Source organism: Dromiciops gliroides, chromosome 3, assembly GCF_019393635.1.
Source record: "Dromiciops gliroides isolate mDroGli1 chromosome 3, mDroGli1.pri, whole genome shotgun sequence".
In the NCBI taxonomy this organism is placed as follows: Eukaryota; Metazoa; Chordata; class Mammalia; order Microbiotheria; family Microbiotheriidae; genus Dromiciops; species Dromiciops gliroides.
In genome coordinates this window covers 639,428,149-639,446,250 of record NC_057863.1, presented here as the reverse complement: position 1 = coordinate 639,446,250, position 18,102 = coordinate 639,428,149, and the positions used below count along the sequence as shown (strand labels likewise).

Below are 18,102 nucleotides of genomic sequence, written 5' to 3'. Positions count from 1 at the left end.
ATCTAGATGCCTTTTAATTCCATAAATTAACCCATTTATTGTTGGACTATGGGCTACAGATATTTGATGGGGAGAAGATTTTACTGGTTTTTCAATTCCTTCCGTCTTTTGATGGCTGATTTGACTGTAACTGTAGAGGTGTATTGTAGGTCCATGTACCACTAGCTGCTGTTTTCTTTTTTTTTTTTGCTGGGCAATGAGGGTTGTGACTTGCCCAGGGTCACACAGCTCGTAAGTGTCAAGTGTCTGAGGCCGGATCTGAACTCAGGTCCTCCTGAATCCAGGGCCGGTGCTCTATCCACTGCACCATCTAACTGCCCCCAGGAAGCACATTTCTGGACATGGCCAATATGTGGCATAGTTGTTAGAAGGACTTTAGTTTTTCTTTTCTTTTTTAAAATTCTAAACTAGGGTGAGGTTTGGGGAGAAAGGGGCAACTAGCCATCGTCTTGGGGTGGGGAGGACAAGAGGCTCATTGAACCTTTAAAAGAAAATGCACGGGGCAGCTAGGTGACGCAGTGGACAGAGCACTGGCCCTGGAGTCAGGAGGACCTGAGTTCAAATCCAGCCTCAGACACTTAACACTTACTAGCTGTGTGACCCTGGGCAAGTCACTTAACCCCAATTACCTCACTAAAAAGAAAAAAAGAAAATGCACGTGGATGATTTCAGAGAAACCTGGGAAGACTTACATGAACTGATGCATAATGAAGTGAGCAGAACCAGGAAAACAGTGTTCACAGTGCCAGCAACACTGATAAAGAACTGTGAATGTCTCTCAGCAATACAATGATGCAAGACCATCCCAAAGGACTAATGATGAAGCCTACTCTCCACCTCCAAAGAACTGATATGGATTGAACATGGACCAAAGTGTGCTGTTTTTCACTTTTATTGTTTCATTTTTTAAAAAATTTGAGTCTTATACAAAATGACTAATCTGGAAATGTTTTACCTAATTGTACATGTATGACCTATCTCTGATTGCTTATTGCCTCAAAGGGCAGAGGGGAGGGGGGAATAAAATTTGAAACTCTTTTTTTTGTTGTTGTTTTTTTTTTTTTTGCAGGGCAATGGGGGTTAAGTGACTTGCCCAGGGTCACACAGCTAATAAGTGTCAAGTGTCTGAGGCCAGATTTGAACTCGGGTCCTCCTGAATCCAGGGTCGTGCTTTATCCGTTGTGCCACCTAGCTACCCCCTTGAAACTCAGTTTTAAATAAAAGAAAATGTACAGAAAAGAACAGAAGGGAGTTTAGAAGGAAACACAAACAAGTAGGTAACCAGGGTGATGAAGGGCCTTGAGTTCTGGACACCTAAGGGTCTGTTGAAGAAATGGAAGGAGACTTGGGAGATGTAACGTAAATGTTTTCTTCAGGTGTTTGAAAGGCTGTGATGTAGGAGAGGCATGAGCCTCCCCCCCCCCAAAAAAATATATATATGTATGTATGTATATATGTATATCTATGTGTGTATATATGTATACACACACACACACACACACACACACACACACGGGGCAACTAGGTGGCACAGTGGATAAAGCACCGGCCCTGGAGTCAGGAGGACCTGAGTTCAAATATGGCCTCAGACACTTGACACTCACTAGCAGTGTGACCCTGGGCAAGTCACTTAACCCTCATTGCTCTAAAAAAAAAACAAAAGGAACATAGGATAGGCATGTGCCATCATCTGCTTGGCCCCAGAGGGGGGTGCAGAGACAGACTGGGGCTGTCAGCAAAAACTTGCCAAGGGTTCGAGCTGTCCCAGCATGGAAGGAGCCTTCCTCCCTGATCACTCGGGCTCCGCTGCTGTGGTGCGTGGTTTGCGCTAAATGCCCTCTGAGGTCCTTTCTAGTTCTGGTAATTCTGTGGCAAAGCGCTGACTCCCATCTTGACCTTAAAGACAAACGGGTTTGTGGGCACTGAGGAGAGGGGCCCTTGGCAAGGCTTTGGGAGGTCGGTGTTGGGTGCACACGCCGTCTGCAGAGGCCATGATGGGGCACCTCTCCCAGGCATGTTGGGCAGGAGACTCAGCATGGGGATCCCAGGCCAGGCCCGTCACAGGTTCAGTTAGCCCCCCTATTTGTGGACCCTCTCTCTTTCTGTGTTCCACCCTGGTGACTCGCCACATTCCTCACACGCCTCTATTCCCACGAGCTCCCACGCCACAATCTTTTCTGCCACTGTCTACATCTGTGTGTTGTGGATTGGCTCTGTGGTTTCCTTAGCTTTGGGCCCCTTCTTTCTCAGGGCCCTGAGTTCAAGTTGTGAACTTTGCCTGGTGGTCTTACCTGAGCATGGGCTGCGGAAAGGCCCCTGCCTTTCCTGGGTGGCCAGCCTGGGAGCAGCCTCACCTTTGTGGCCTGGGCAAGCCCAGAGAACAGCCCCCTCCAGGATCGTAGCACACTGGAACTAGAAGAGGCTTCCTTACACGTGAGAAGGAGAAGAGGTGGGAAGCCCAGCGTCCCACAACCACTTAGTGGGGACCCGGGACGAGAGCCCACGGGTCCTGAGAAAGACCTAGGGGTGCTGGTGTCCTGCAGACCCAGATGTTAGCAGCCAGAGTTGGCAGCCCCAAAGCTAGTGACTTTCTGGCCCATTGAAGACAGAGCTTCCAGGAGGAAGGAGGAGATCATTCTACTCTAGCCTGACCTAGGAAGGCCACCATAAGAATAAGTGAAAGATGACACTTACTAGCTATGTGACTCTGGGCAAGTCACTTAACCCCTGTTGCCCCCCATCCCAAAAAAAAGAATAAGTGAAAGAGGGCCACCAAGATGGCAGATGAACAAATGAACCAAAAGGTATTTGAGCTCCTGTTGTGCCCAGCACTGTACATAGTGCCAAGGATCTGTCCCTCATCTCTGGGTGCCTGCCTTCCAAGAGGGGAGACGGCACCTCGGGCTGGGGGGCTGGGGGCCATCTGGGCAGTTCCCAGGTTGGCAGGTGGAGCCATCGGGCACTCAGCTGAGCTACCATTTCTGCACGTAGCAGTAGCGCCCACTGAAGGGCAGAGTTATCACAGGAGAGCTTGTCAGGTAAACCTGGGTGAAATATGGTGCCGTGGCTTGAGCCAGGGAGGTAGAGCGAGCTCTCCCCAACCAGGGCAGGGAAATGCGTGCGACTGGGCGAGTTTGGACTGAGATAGAGAAGGCCCAAGAGAGCCGTGTCAGCATCTCATGAGGGCCTGGCCTCTTCCGGCTTCTCCCCAGAGAGCCGACTCAGGAGCAGAGGGGGGAAGGCGCCAAGTGTAAGCTGGATGGACTACGGACTTCCCGACCGTGGGATGGCACAGTCGTGACCTTCCCCCCGATGTCTCCCGGTAGAATCTGGGTGGCTCTGTGTCCAGGGTGTTGGGTTGAGGATTCTCTCTCAGATGGGGGCTGGGCTAGGTGGCCCCTGACTGAGGTCCCTGCCCCCACTAACACCAGGGGGTTCTGGCTCCGCCTAGCCCAGTCATCTGGGGAGAGCTACAGAAATGGCTGAGCAGGCCCAGGCTGGGGTGCCCAGAGGCGTAGAGCATGGCTGGGTCACCGAGCCCCATCCGTCCTGATTCAGCTGTTTGGAGTGTGGTGCCAGCTTACCAGAGCAAGGCCCTGCTGCCTCGCCTCACTTGGGGCTATGTGTTGGTAGAGAAGAGCCACTTGGCATCATAGTGTTGGAAAAGGCCCTCGCAGGGACCAGAGGCAGGTGGGTGACCGCAGAGCTGAGCTGTCAGTGCCCATCCTGGGCGTGGGGAAAGCCTGAGGCACCAGGCTTGGCAGGGAGGGCCCCACCCAGAAGCTGCAGGACTTGGGGATGGGGAGTTTGTTTGTCATAATAAGAACAGCTACCATTCATATGCTAGAGGCTGCTGGGTAGAGCAGTGGGTAAAGTGATGGGCCTGGCTTCAGGGAGACCTGAATTCAAACCCAGCCTCAGGTACTCACTAGCAAGCCATTTGACCTCTGCCTCAGCTTCCTTAACTATAAAATGGGGATAAATAAGGGGAGTTTAGCACCTCCCTTCCAGGGTCTTTGTGAGGATCAAATAAGATAATCGTGATAAAGTGCATAGCCTACAGTGCTCTCTAAATGGTAGTTATCTTCATCATCCTAATGTTATCAACACATAGTAGTAACCCAAACCCAAACACTTAATACATACTTTTTTTTTTAAGAGTGAGGCAATTGGGGTTAAGTGACTTGCCCAGGGTCACACAGCTAGTAAGTGTTATGTGTCTGAGGCCGAATTTGAACTCAGGTCCTCCTGACTTCAGAGCCGGTGCTCTATCCACTGCACCACCTAGCTGCCCCAATACATACTTTTGTTTTTGTTTTTGTTTTTTTGTTTTTTTGTTTTTGAGGGGCAATGGGGGTTAAGTGACTTGCCCAGGGTCACACAGCTAGTACGTGTCAAGTGTCTGAGGCCGGATTTGAACTCAGGTACTCCTGAATCCAGGGCTGGTGCTTTATCCACTGCGCCACCTAGCCGCCCCCCAATACATACTTTTAATTTTATTCCTTGTAATACCATGTTTCTATGACTGAGAGAAGTCGGGCAAAATCTGAACCCAATTGGACTGTGGACGTGCAGGGCCTGTGATGCTTCAAACTGATCCCTGCACAGAGTGGGTCAGGCTGAGTCAGGAGGAGGGTGGACTAGGAAGAGAGAGGATGGATTAGCTGTGCCCCCTGAGCCGAGCCCTTGCCCCTGTCCCTAGGCCGAGCAGAAGGCCGAGGGAGCCATGGGCCTCTCAGACCAGGGCCAGCACTAGCACAGGGGATGGGAGGAAGCTGGGCTTCCTATGGCTGGTTGCCTGGTCTGCTCAGCTACCTCCAAGAGCTCATTTAGCCCCAAGAAATACAGGAGATGCTGAGAAAGATTCAGGATAATTACCAGGCACATCAGACTTCTTTTTTGCCACTGAGGCAAAAATCCTGCTTGTTTGGAGAGGCTCCTAATTAGGGAGCAGGGCAGGAAGGTTCTTGGTTTTAAATATTTAATGACTTTCTTCCTTGAAGCCAGGCTCCAAGGGTATTGAAAGGGGAAACTCCAAGCAGCCCCAGGCAGAGCCCTAGAGGCCTGTGGAGGGAGAGAGGTTTGTGTGGATTTTTCAGCTGTGAGAGAGGGGACCGAATGTCTCTTCCCTCCCAGCTCTCTGAAAAGGCCGCAGGGTCGGCCGCTTGGGAGAAAGGCTAGGCCTGGCCGGTGGGTGACTCCCCTAGAGGTCGGGTCTCCCCGGACGCCCATGCTCCTGGTTCTCTTGGCTTTAGGGCTGGCCTTAGCCCTGCAGGGGGCGCCTTAGGTTGGTAGCCATGGGGGATGACCATCTGGCCAGGCCTGGACTTTGGAGGGCCCAGCTCTGGCCACCCTCTCCACCCTGGTGCCATTTCAGCAGGGCTGCAGTGGAGAGCCCCCTGGGAATATCAGGCGGCTTCTTGAGCCCGAGCCTGGCTTGATCAGCCGATCCCTTTTCCCTCTCCGTGATCCAGGGCCAGGAAGCCAAGTGTCAGCCCCACCTCTGTCCTGAGCCAGCTGCCTGCTGAAGGGGGAGTCCCTGCCAGCCATTCTTCTCCACCTCAGCCCAACCCTTGTCTCCCCACCCCCTTAGCTTCCCGGGCCACACCTGCCTTGTATCCCCACCTCCCTCCCCATCTAGCCCTGACTGGCTTCTCCCTCTTCCCTGACTTGGCGTTCCAGGTATTGATAGCAGCTTCCCTGGCCAAGGGTCTGCTCGGGCTTCCAAGGCCCCAGCTGGCTACCTTACACCTGTTGGGCCCTGCCGTGGAGGCGGGTCCCAGGGTTCTCCCCAGTGAATCCTGGGCAGAAGGAGCCCAGGTCTGAACTGAGGGTCAGAGTGGTTCCCTGATCCTGGAAGGGAGGGGTTAGGGCCAGCCGAGAGCACAATTTAGGGCCCCTGACTTCAGGAAGAGGCATGCAGGTCCTTGGAGCCATGCCTGTCACCATGCAAGCAGGAAATCCTTTTATTTCCAGGGGAATTAGGGGCCAGACGAGCACAAGTTTGCCGAGTTTAGGCCCTGTTGGCAGGTGTCTGGAAGACTTAGACTGAACCTCCCATGATAAGACTGTTCCCAGAGATTCAGCTGGAGGCCTGGGCAGGTAAGGGTTTCATCATGCCTAGGAGTTCTCCCCAGGGTGTTATGTGGCATCTTTCTTGGCGAGGCTGCCGCTTTTGGTCCCCTACAGTGACCCTTTCCCGGCCCTTGGAGGTCTCTCCCCCAGTACTTCACGTCAATCATGCCTGGTCCCGATGGCTCCGGGTAGAGCCAGTTGGGGTGCCTGTCACTTTAAATAGCAGTGCCTGTTGTCTCTGGCTGTTCTAAGTGACAGCTGAGAAGGGTGGGGAGAGAGAAAGGGGCAGCATGAGCAGGACTGGATGTGTGCCTGCCTGCGGGCACAGCTCAGCTCCGATCTTGGCCCCACATGGACTGCATCTGCATGGGCTGGGCAGCACTGCCCACGCCTCATCTGGGGGGCGAGGCTGCAGATGGGACTTGGTCTGGGCGCTGATGGGCGTTGGGAGGGGAGCTGGCTGCCCTGCCCTCCCTCCCCTTGTCTGGAAAGTGTGTGGGGCGAGGGCTGGCCTCTCTCCTGCCAAGGAGGACACACCTCCCACTAGCCTGGCTTGGCCTGGGGGGCACCCACCTGCTTCCCTTGCCCTGTGCACTGGGGCAGGTGAGCTGCCAGAACTGAATCCCTCCCCTGTCCTCGACCTCCCCTCCTCCAGCCTCTGCCCACACGTGGCTGGTCGTAGTGGACCCTGGAGGGCACCAGCCAGTGGAGTTGACGCTTACACTAGGGCCTAGACTGACCCCAGGAACCGTACCCTGTTGCCAGTGACCCAAATCTTGACCCTCTCCCAGCTTCCTTGTGTCTCCTTCCTGGGAAAGACCGGAGATGTGGGATGCCGGATTGCTCTCTGGGCCTGTTTGGCGGTGGCAGCTCCTAAGGGAAAAGCGAGCCGACTCCTTGGTCCTTTGTCTGGGCCTCTGAAGGAGAGGGAGTCAGTGTTTGCCACCTGGAGGCCCAAGTCTGGGGCTTCCCTCCGGTGCTCCTCAGCTGCCTGCTGCCTTCCCAGGGCCTCAGGGAATATGCAGCCACTGAGCTTCTGCCAGGTAAGGGACCTCTGCAGGCTGAGCTCTCCCCATGGCCATGGGCTGCCACATGGGACGCGTTGGTGGGAGCATTTTAACCTTTCCTCTTCTCCCCCTGATCTTAAGGCTTGGGGAGGGGAACGAATGGCTGCCCTATTGATGTTTGGGACCTGGGGCCGGGGTGGGCCCCCGGGCTGTGGGGATTCCTGTGGCTTCGTGGCCTTGGAGCTGCCTTCTGCTGGGGGGGACTTAATTATCCTTTACTGAATTAAATTGGATTTGCCCTCTCCCTAAAAAGGTAGCCTTGCCAGGCCCAAACAGGACACTTTGGCTGTTGTCCTGAGTAGGGAGAAGCTGTAAGTCTGGGCTTCCGGAGGCCAGACTGGGGCTGCCCCTGGGGGATTTCTGGGTGCTGCAGTGTCCTGAGGCAGACCGAAGGCTGCTGTTAGGAGGGGGCGGCCACCCCCACTAGGGCAGGCCAGGATCCACAGGCTTCTTTCTCCCTGGGGAAAGGAAAAGGAGATGCAAGGTCACCTGCAGCTAGCTAGAGCAGCCAGCAGCCCAGCAATTGGCTGCAGGGAAGTGAAGAAGATACTGTGGGTCTCCATGGAGACAGAGCCTGCAGCTACCTATTGGCCAGGTGGATTCCATTCAGTTTCCTTCTGCAAACAGTTATTGGATGGATGAAGCTGTTGTAGGCAGACTCTTTCCTGAGCCAGAAGAGTGGCTCCCAGGGACCAGTTCAGACCCACACTTGTTCCCAGCCCAAGTGGCATGCTGGGAGTGTGGGCCGGTGAGGCCTCTCTCCAGGCCGGTGAGGCCTCTCTCCAGGAGAGCAGACCCCCTTAAAACTAGCCACACGAGGGGTCAGGAACCGCGGCTGCAGCCTCACAGAGCCTTGGTACAGAAAAGGCGGCCGTTTTTCCTGCTGGGGGGTGAGGTGGGGGTTGCGTTTTAGAGCCCAGAACAGTCAGCTCGAGAAGCTGAACCTGGGCTGTCCCAGGAGCAGGGATGGAGACTTTCTGGGAGGTGGGGGTGGCCAAGGGCACACTTCTGTTTCTGCCTAAGCCAGTCCTGTGGCATTAGGAGTGGCCTCCCAGACGTGCCTTTCAGGACTTGCTCTGATGTTGGCCCTGTGCTTTGTCAGCTGATGCTGCCTTCAGGCAGTGGTGACCTGTGATCCAGGGATTCCCATGATATCCGCAGCCTGTCGGCTCTATCCCCTGGTGACCCTCCCACTTTTCAGAGGCAGACCTTGAACTGGTGGTTCCCTACCCTCCCCTGGCCTGATTGGCCTTAATGTGGGCCCACCTGAGGCCTATCCAGAGGACCCCAGAGACTTAGTGGAGGTGTGAAGACACTAGCCATGTAGAAGAATTGGTGAGCTGGACCTTCCTGGACCAGGTATGGGGAGGGTATTAGAGAAGAGTTATGATCTTCCAGGGGTGTTGGGTCTTCCTTCTCGGCACCCAGGCCTTAATGAAGGAAGGCTAAATGAATGTGTCACTCAGGTTATCCTCAGTCTTAGTCGTGGAGCCTGCATTTTCCTCTGCCTTCCTGCTCCCCACCCAGACAGAGCCATTGCTTGCGCCCCAGGGCCAAAGCAGTCTGGGACAGTCGCTGTTTCCTGGACCAGCCTAGAGAAACCATGTTGCAGAGGGATGAACCAATCCCATGAACTTTGTGACGGCCTCCCCGGTCCCGGTCCCATGGTGGGGGTGGGAGGGGGAGGATAGAGGGTAGTGACCCACTTTGTTATTGTGTAGGAGGATTGGGTGTGCCGTGTTTTCCCATGGTCTCATTGTCGCTGGGCACCCAGGGCACCCAGCTAGGGCAGCTGGGAAGGAGCAGTCTTCTGAACCAGCCTGTCCTAGGCAGGCAGCAGGATTGGAGCCTGCCAAGGACTGCAGAGGAGTGAAGCCCGGCTCAGACCTGGGGGCCGTCCAGAGCATCCAGCCAGTAGCCTCCTGAGAATTACGACATGGGGGGCAGGTCCCCACTGAGCCCTTGGCTGAGAAATGGGACAGAGGGCGCCTCTGACCTTGCTTCCTTCTGCCGTGCTGATTTCCCGGCTGATTCTTGCCCTTTCCTTTGATAAGCCCTGGTGCCTGAGGGCAGAGGGCACAATTCAGGGCTCTCTGGACCTGGAGCCCTCCCGTGTCTCACTTGGCCTGGTTCTCAGCTTGGTCAGGGGCCAAGTTTTCAATCCAGCCAATAGCCAGAGGTGGAGGGGCTTGGACAAAGGGTGGGTGTGTAAAAATGGGCGGAGCCGTGGTTGATGGAAAGAGCACGCAGCAGGTGTTGGGCTGTCATCGCTGCCTCCTCTTGGCCACTCTTATCTTTTTATGGCCACAGAGCATTCAGGTCTACTTCTGATGAGTGTCACAGGTTTGGATGGTGGGGAGGGAGAGCCAGGTGGTGTACGATGTTTGAACGGCAGGAGGGCTGGGCTGGTCAGAGCTTCCTGAGGTTTAGGCTCTGGGCTCTCGTCAGCGAATGATCACGGGCAGGGCTGGCATCCTGGCGGGTTGGCCTGACCCGGGCAGGGCAGGGGGCGCTAAGCTGGGGCCGCAAACTGGCTTGGACTAGAGGCGCTGGCAAGCCCCTCGTACTGTTGGGCTTGGCTTCAACAACACCTTCTCCGTGAAGTCGGCGCCAACAGCCCGCTCTCTCTCTAAACGACAAATGAGCTCTCACTTTGTCCTCACCTAGGACCCTCCTGGCACCTTGCTCATGGCCCTGAGAACACCCATGCTCTCTGTCCTCCACTGGACCCTGAGGCTGGGGATGCCTTGTCCCTCTCTCCTGCGAGAAAGGCAGTGTGCCACACTGGATAGAGTGCTAGCCTGGAGTCAGGATTATCTGGGTTCAAATCCAGCTTCTGACACTAGCCGTGTGATCCTGGGCAAGTCACCTACCCTTTCTGTTTCTTCATCTGTAAAATGCATCTGAGGAACCTTACCGTTTTAAATCTATGATCCCTTTATATGTCTCTTCCATGGTCTCCTATGGCCCTAGCATGAGGCAGTGGACACAGTGGGCTAGAGAGCCCAGGAAAAAATGCAGAAATTCACATTTGGTACAGGAAATTGTTGTGGTTTTTTGTGTGTGTGTGTGTGAGGCAATTGGGGTTAAGTGACTTGCCCAGGGTCACACAGCTAGTAAGTGTTAAGTGTCTGAGGCTGGATTTGAACTCAGGTCCTCCTGAATCCAGGGCTGGTGCTTTATCCACTGCGCCATCTAGCTGCCCCTCGGTACAGGAAATTTAAGAGAGAAAGGATGCATTACAAGTATCTGCAGCCATTTGTCACAGTGGGCTGAAAATAGGAAGGGGGAAATTCCTATGGCATCATCACTGGCCCCTTTTAGAGTGGCCCAGCTGTTAGCCATGTGCGGGTGTGTGTGCAGGTCCAGACATGCCTGGCTAGTCAGATGGACAGCTGGGGCTGCTGCTGATGGGTGAGGGTACCAGGAGGCCCTGTTCTTTTCCCATCCCTTATGTGAAGAGACCTCTAACTCCATGTGTATGTGGTCCTAAGTGGGGGAAAGGCTGCCTAGGTTGGTGGCAGGACCTGTGATCTGGACATTTATTAGAGCTTGGGAATAAGCTAGGGCAAGAAGGAAATGGGGATGAGAGGATCTGCAGGTGCCTCACTCCCTCTGTAGGCTCAGCTAGAGGGGAGGATGGCTGAGAATGGAGGCTTTCTGAGGCCCCCTCCCCCTTAATTCCAGAAGCCAGTCCTTCCCCTGGAAGGACTTCCACCAGGAATCACCTACAGATTGGAGCCCATTGCCCTATCCCCTCTCCACCCCCCAGTGCCAGGGGCTATGGCCCTGCCCAGGCCTCTCCCCAGGAGGTCCTGCTCCTGGGGAAGCCTGTACCCCAAACCCACTTTCCTCACAGTTAGAGGAGAGTGTTCAGAAGCCTCCTGACTCCATGCATGTGTGCTCAAGCAGCAAGTTGCTTGTCATCTGGTGTGGTCGGAACCCCAACATGTAAAGAAGCAATGGGAGGGGCAGCTAGGTGGTGCAGTGGATAAAGCACTGGCCCTGGATTCAGGAGGACCTGAGTTCAAATCCGGTCTCAGACACTTGAAACTTACTAGCTGTGTGACCCTGGGCAAGTCACTTAACCCCCATTGCCCTGCTGAATGGATGAATGAATGAATAAAAATGAAAACTGCTTTAGTCCGTATTCAGATTCTCTCAGTTCTTTCTCTGGAGGTGAATGGTATTTTTCATAAGTCCTTTGGAATGAATTGTCTTGGATCACTGGATGACTTGGATCTCGTGAGAATAGCTAAGTCTTTCACAGCTGATTGTTATAGAGTATTGCTTTAACTGTGTCCAGTGTTCTATTCACTTCACTTTGGTTTGGTTTGGTTTTGCTGGGAATGAGGGTTAAGTGACTTGCCCAGGGTCACACAGCTAGTAAGTGTCAAGTGTCTGAGGTCAGATTTCAACTCAGGTCCTCCTGAATCCAGGGCCTGTGCTTTATCCACTGCGCCACCTAGCTGCCCCCTTTACTTTGTATCAGGTCATGGAAGTCTTCCCAGGTTTTTCTGAACTCCTCCTGCTCATCATTTCTTATAGCCCAATAGTATTCCATCACAGTCACATACCACAACTTGTTCAGCCATTCCCCAATTGATGGGTGTCCTCTTGGCTTCTAATTCTTTGCCACCACAAACCAATCCTTCATTCCTTTTTTCTTTTCTTTTCTTTTTTTAAATAATAAACATTTTTATTTATAGTTTTGGGTTCCAATTTTTATCCCTCTTTCTCTCCCTCCCCTACCCCCTTCCTGCGGCAACAAGCAATCAGATAAGCCAACCCTTCATTCTTTTTTTATATAGTATTTTAATATTTCTGCTTACGCGTAGAGATAGTTTTCAACATTTGTTTTTGTAAGAGTTCTAGTTTCAAATTTTTCTCCCTCCCTCCCCCTTCCCCAAGACAGCAAGCAATCTGATATAAGGGCTGCACTGTCCATCCTGATAAGAGGAGGCTTCTCTGCATGGACGTGTGTGTTCTGTAATCATGTAGGAGATGGGCCTGTTGGGCAGTGTTTTCTGCTGGCTGCTTCTAGGCTAGGAGAAAGGGCAAAGGGCATTCTGGGTAGTTCAGAAGAAGGTAGAAAGCTGAATCACAGCAGGGGTTCTTAAGCTGGGGTCCATGAACTTGGGTTTTTTTTGTTTTGTTTTTTTTTGCGGGGCAATGGGGGTTAAGTGACTTGCCCAGGGTCACACAGCTAGTAAGTGTCAAGTGTCTGAGGCCGGATTTGAACTCAGGTACTCCTGAATCCAGGGCCGGTGCTTTATCCACTGCGCCACCTAGCCACCCCCATGAACTTGGTTTAAAAAAAAAAATGTTTTAATAACAACTTTTTGTCATAATTGATTTCAGTATAGTGGTTTGATATCATTGGAGGTGACTGGGGGGGTGCCACAGTGCATAGAGTGCTGGGCATGGAGTCAGGAAGACACGACTTCAAATTTGACCTCAGATTCATACTAGCTGTGTGACCCTGGGCAAGTTACTGTGCCTTTGCCTGCTTCAGTTTCCTCAATGATAAAATGGGAATAAAAACAGCACCTCCAGGCAGCTAGGTGGCACAGTGGATAAAGCACGGGCCCTGGATTCAGGAGGACCTGAGTTCAAATTTGGCATGACACTGGACACTTACTAGCTGTGTGACCCTGGGCAAGTCACTTAACCCTCATTGCCCCCATTAAATAAATAAATAAAAGTCATATTTCTTTTTATTAGTGATTTGGAGAATTTCTTTCATTTGGTTGTTGAGCATTTGTAATTCTTCTTTTGAAAATAATTTGTAACTTTAGTGTTTTCCTCTGTGAAATGGGTATAATATTTACACTGCTTACCTCATAGGATTGTTGTAAAGATTGTGCTTTGTTTACCTGAAAACCCTCAAAAAAATGGGACCTGTCATTGTTCCTATGGTCTAAGGCACAGATGAGAGGGTAAGGGAGAGCTAGTGGTTTTTTGTTTTTTGGGTTTTTTTTTTTTGGTCTTGCTTACTTAAAGTAAGTTCTTAAAGAACTTTTTTTTATTATTATGAACTTAACAAACATGAACATTTCTTTATGCAAAAAAGAACAGGGATTGTATATGAAACTGTGAGCTTTTCTGAAAGACACTTTGTTGCAAGCCAGCAGTATTGCTTGAATTGCTGGAGCCCTGAAGAAGTCTGAACTGGATCCTACTGAGGCAGTGGGACTTTGCCTGGGGGGTATTTCTCAGCAATTTCCTCCCTTGGAACCCATTCATCTTCCCATTTCAAAGGCCAACTTTCCTGGTTTTGACTTCTGCTGTTTTTTCAGTTCAGGAGACTGGTTTTCTACAACCATATTTTCCTGTCCCAGGGAGGCAGGTGCCCCTTTAATTGGGGCTGGGGGTGGGGGGAAACTTTGTTCCTCTTTGCTTTTTGGGAGGCTGTAGATTTGGGTTAAGATCCTGTTTTGAATAATTTTGTGTACATTTTCATGTGAAAGCACCCGGGGCCCCCCTCATAACTGGATCCCACAGCTACCCTAGATTATAAATAATTTGTGGGTCAGTCACCATTCAAAACCATAGCTCACAAGCCCCGACTCCCCTCTACAATTGGGGGTACTAGGATATGCCCACATGGCTAGGGAATGAATGGACGTGGACAGACGGTGCCCAGCTGGGACACGAACGTGGGGAGGCAGCACATTCACTTGACATGGGCACCTCCCAGCTGGGACAGTGTAGGACCCCTGACTGACCATTCCTCTGGGCTGCTGCTGCTCTCTGCTGCCACCTGCTGGTCTTTATATGCAGAGCTGCTGAGCTGCTGCTGCTGCTTCTAGGAGGGTGTCACATCTGAGAAGCGCATGGTCCCAAGCTGTTTAAAAATCCCTAGAGAGCTAGAACCCAGCCTGCCTCACCTGGCCAGCTAGCTGGGAAAAGCCCCCGGGGATTGACGGCTTTTAACCAGTCTAGAATTGTATTTGACTTTTCACTCTCAGGATGCTGGTTATGGTTGGAAGAGGAAGGAGAAGGGAATAAACATCTATTTGGCACCTACTGTGTGCCAGGCATCATGCCAAGAGCTTTACAAAAGTTATTCCTTTGTTCCTAATGACCACCCAGGGAGGTAGATGCTGTTACTATCTCCTGCAGGAACTGAGGCTGGCAGGTGAAGTGACACAGGGTCACACAGCTAGGAAGTGGCAGCAGTGGGATTGGAATTAGCTTGGTAAAGCTAGACAGGGACTGATGGTGACTGTGCTCCCCACCCCCTCTGCCAGAAGTCAGTCTGCTGTGCTCTTTGTATGCAGAGCAGAAGCGGAGCTGGTGGGCAGCCATGTGCCTGACTTGGGTGGCTTTCCTGCCAAGCTCAGTCTCTATGGCCTATGCCGGGCAGCAACTGCAGATAAGTAGACTGGATTCCTGAGCGTGTGTGCATGCCATGTGCATGCATGCATGTGTATGCGTGTATGCACACATGCGTGTGTGTGGAGGAAGGGGAGGGAGTAGGAGGGTACACTAACAGAACTGGGGGGAAGAGGAGCAGCTGACCACAGATGTTGCCTTTGTTGTGTGATCCCAAAGGGTCAGAGCTGGCAGGAGTGGTGTGAGGTTGGACCCCCTCTTTTCCAGGCCCAGAGAAGGCAGCAAGCTGTCCTGGGTCCCATGGTGATGGAGGGACTTCCTGGCGATTAGAAGCCAGGCTCTGACTTTACACACTGAGAGCTCCCCAGAGGTCAGTGAGCCATGGGCTCCTGGGCAGAGCCAGCGAGGAAATGACAGCAGCAGGCTGTCCATGCTCGGGCAAGTCTCCATCAGAGTCCTGGCCGGGCTTTCACAGAGCACAGGGTGTTGGCCTTGCTGCCCCCAAAGAAGGTTTGCTTCCCATCCTCCTCCTTGGGCATTCAGCTTGTCCCCCCGGGGTGACTGGGGTGGCATTTTAGCTGGGCCTCAGTGGGGGCTCCTCTGACTCCTCCCTCTTGTGTTCTTTGCTCCTCAGGAACGCTGGTGAGCAGCTGTGCTGACCGCCATGGACCTGGATTGCTATGCCAGCATGCAGGTGGGGATGCGTGTGGTGCGAGGGGTGGACTGGAAATGGGGCAACCAAGACAATGGCGAAGGGAACGTTGGCACTGTGGTGGAGATCGGCCGGCAGGGCAGCCCTACAACGCCTGATCGAACCGTGGTAGTCCAGTGGGATCAGGGCACCAGGACTAATTACCGGACTGGCTTCCAGGGCGCCTATGACCTTCTCCTCTACGACAACGCACAGATAGGTAAAGTGAGGCACAGTGGGAAGGCTGGAGAGAAGGGGACTGTTAGGGATTGTCTCCATGAGAATGATGAGAATCGCTAATATTTGTGTAGCTCATTAAGATTTACAAAGCACTTTATGGATGTGATCTCATTTGATCTTTACGACAACCCTGAGAGGTCAGTGCTGTTATACTCACTTTACAGATGAAGAAGCTGGTAGACAGAGATTAAGTGACTTGCCCAGGATCACACAGCAAATTAGTGTCAGAGACTGGATTTGAACTCAGGTCCTCCTAACTCTGGGTCCGGTGCTCTAACTATTGACTCAAGGACATTGAGATTGGGAATTGGGCCCAAGGATCCCCGGGTTCTGAAATCAGCCAGGGCAGTGGCCAGGTCAAGGTTGTTCCCTTGGATGAGGTGGTCTGCCTCTCTGTGAGGCTCAGGGTAAGCCCACTGTGGCCCACCAAGTGGGAAGAGATGGCTTCCCGGGCCTCTTTGCTGCTCTGCCAGGCACTTGGTGATGAGGCTCTCGTCTCTCTAGGCCTCCATGGTTTTCAAAGTGCTTTCCTCCCAGTGGCCCTCTGACATAGGGAGCACACCCATCATCCTGCCTGTGGCCATCAGTGGGGAGTGACTGGCCCGGCCAGGCCTCGTCCCCCGGCCTCCGGGCTTCCTGCCGCTTGGATGGTGAGGGTTGGATTGGGGCTCACCAGGAGAGAATCGTGGCGAGGGATGGGAAGCAGAGGTGGGGAGAGGATGAAAAGGCAGGAGGAAGGGCCCTAGGGAGGGGGGGCCAGGCGAGCATGAGCTGCCCCTGCAGGTGTCCGTCACCCCAACATCATCTGCGACTGCTGTAAGAAGCACGGGCTGAGGGGGATGCGTTGGAAATGCAAGATCTGCTTCGACTATGACCTCTGCACCCAGTGCTATATGAACAACAAGCATGACCTCTCTCACGCCTTCGAACGCTATGAGACTGCACATTCCCGCCCGTGAGTACCTCTGTCCGTGGGGCCTCTGCCTCTGTGGGCCTGCCTTTCACCTCCCTGGCTCACCATGTGGGAGTTTGCAATCTTCAGGTGGCTCTTTTCCTAGCCCTGTCTTCCCTACTCTTTCTGTTTACATGGGAGGTTTTTTTTGGTGTCAGAAGGAGGGACTAAGCATTGAGCTCTCCACATGCCTGAGGATAGGGCCCGGCCCAGTTTTGCCCCTTGCCACCTGCTGCCATGGCTAGCATTGGCGTGGAGCTGTGTGGTGGGCCTCGGACCTGGTACCAGGCCTCAGGCGGGCAGGCCCCTGAGCTCTCAGCCCGTGTTCAGAACCTGCTGCTAGTCTGCGGTGTGAAAGGTCACCCTGTGGTGGTTGCTGGTGAGAAAGTCTTGGTAATATAGAATTACCCCTTCCCTGGGAGCAGCTGCTATGTGCCAGGAGCTGCCAAGTGCTTTACAGACCTCTCTCATGTGATCCTCACAACAACCCTGGGGAATAGGTGCTTCTAGGGTCCCCACTTTACAGTTAGGGAACCGAGGCAGACAGAGGTGAAGTGATTTGACCAGGGTTGCACAGTAAGTGACCAAGACTGGATTCAAACTGTGATCCCCCTGACTCTGGGCCCAGCGCTTTGTGCCCTGGGGTGCCCCTAACCTCCCCCAGCAAGGTACAAGTACAAAGAATGAAGCGGTTCCCCCCTCTTAAGGGCCTTCCATTCTAATGAGGAGACAAGTACATGTGAACTGTAGAAAGGGGATGGATACAAATCCATACAGAGTAGTGAAACACAAGGCACTCTGGGAGAAGGGGCACGAGCAGGGAGGGGGAGGTGCTCAGAGGGCTGCAGAAGCTTCATGCCTCTGTTCTCCAGGATTCTTCCAGCCCCCCACCCCCAGGGCACTTGAATCCACATGGCCCCAGATCTGTTTCTTGAGGACCCCTAGGGTGGAGCTGCCTTGTGCCTCGGGGCAGGGGGTGCTGCCAGGCTGTCCTTCCTGCCCATAGGAAAGGCCCAGGGCAGACCCTCCAGCCCCCAGCTCGGCTGGGCCACCCCTGGTGCATTCTGGGCCAGCTGGGCCAGTGGCCTCACTCTGCTGAGAGGCTGCTCAGGCCTCTCATTTCCTGTTTCCTGGGGCCTGGAGCCAGGCCATCAGGGGCGGTGCAGTGGAATTGGCTTGGACCCGGAGAGATCCACGGCTCTATTTCTTGGGTTGCGGGTCTGGAGGCTTTGGGCGCCTGAACGGAATTGTAATAAATCACCCACTGAAATTAACCAAATCCGGCCACAGCCACAGCTGAGTCCTTAGGAAATGGAAGTCAGAAAGGAGAAGGCCCCTTCCCAGCCCAGCCCCACCTCACAAGCCCCAGACGAGCCAGAGGCTGGGAAGTGGGCCCAGCAGGGCAATCCGACCTGCTTGGGAGGCCAGAAGCTGGCACCCGAAGCCCCCAGACTGCCCCCTCTCAGTGAGGCATCAGGGTTGACAGGGCTTTTGAGGCGAGTTATCTCTTCTGAGCCTCACCTGTGAGATGTGTACAGTAGGTGTTGTCCCCAGTCTACAGATGGGAAAACCGAGGACCCCAGGGGTTAAGTGACTTGTCCATAAGTGTTGGGTGGAGGGATTTGAACCCAGGTGTGATGGGTTCTCTCCCCAGCCCCTTGGGCAGCAGCAGGGGAAAGGACTTCTCGATTCAGTCGTGCTCGCAGGCCTTGCCTGAGCTCTCCCTCCCTCTCAGCACT

The 18,102-nt window shown here is 53.4% G+C and overlaps 1 protein-coding gene across 2 annotated transcripts in view; it reads left to right on the top strand.

Annotated features, from left to right (window-relative positions):
• The window catches only part of MIB2 (MIB E3 ubiquitin protein ligase 2), a 54,865-nt gene that overhangs the window by 14,324 nt on the left and 22,439 nt on the right, over positions 1-18,102 (top strand). For both annotated transcript variants that reach the window (XM_043996414.1, XM_043996413.1), the window contains exons 3-4: positions 15,115-15,391; positions 16,195-16,366. In XM_043996414.1, the coding sequence (XP_043852349.1) occupies positions 15,145-15,391; positions 16,195-16,366 (419 nt within the window). In that variant the 5' untranslated portion in view covers positions 15,115-15,144. The remainder of the gene's footprint in view (positions 1-15,114; positions 15,392-16,194; positions 16,367-18,102) is intronic.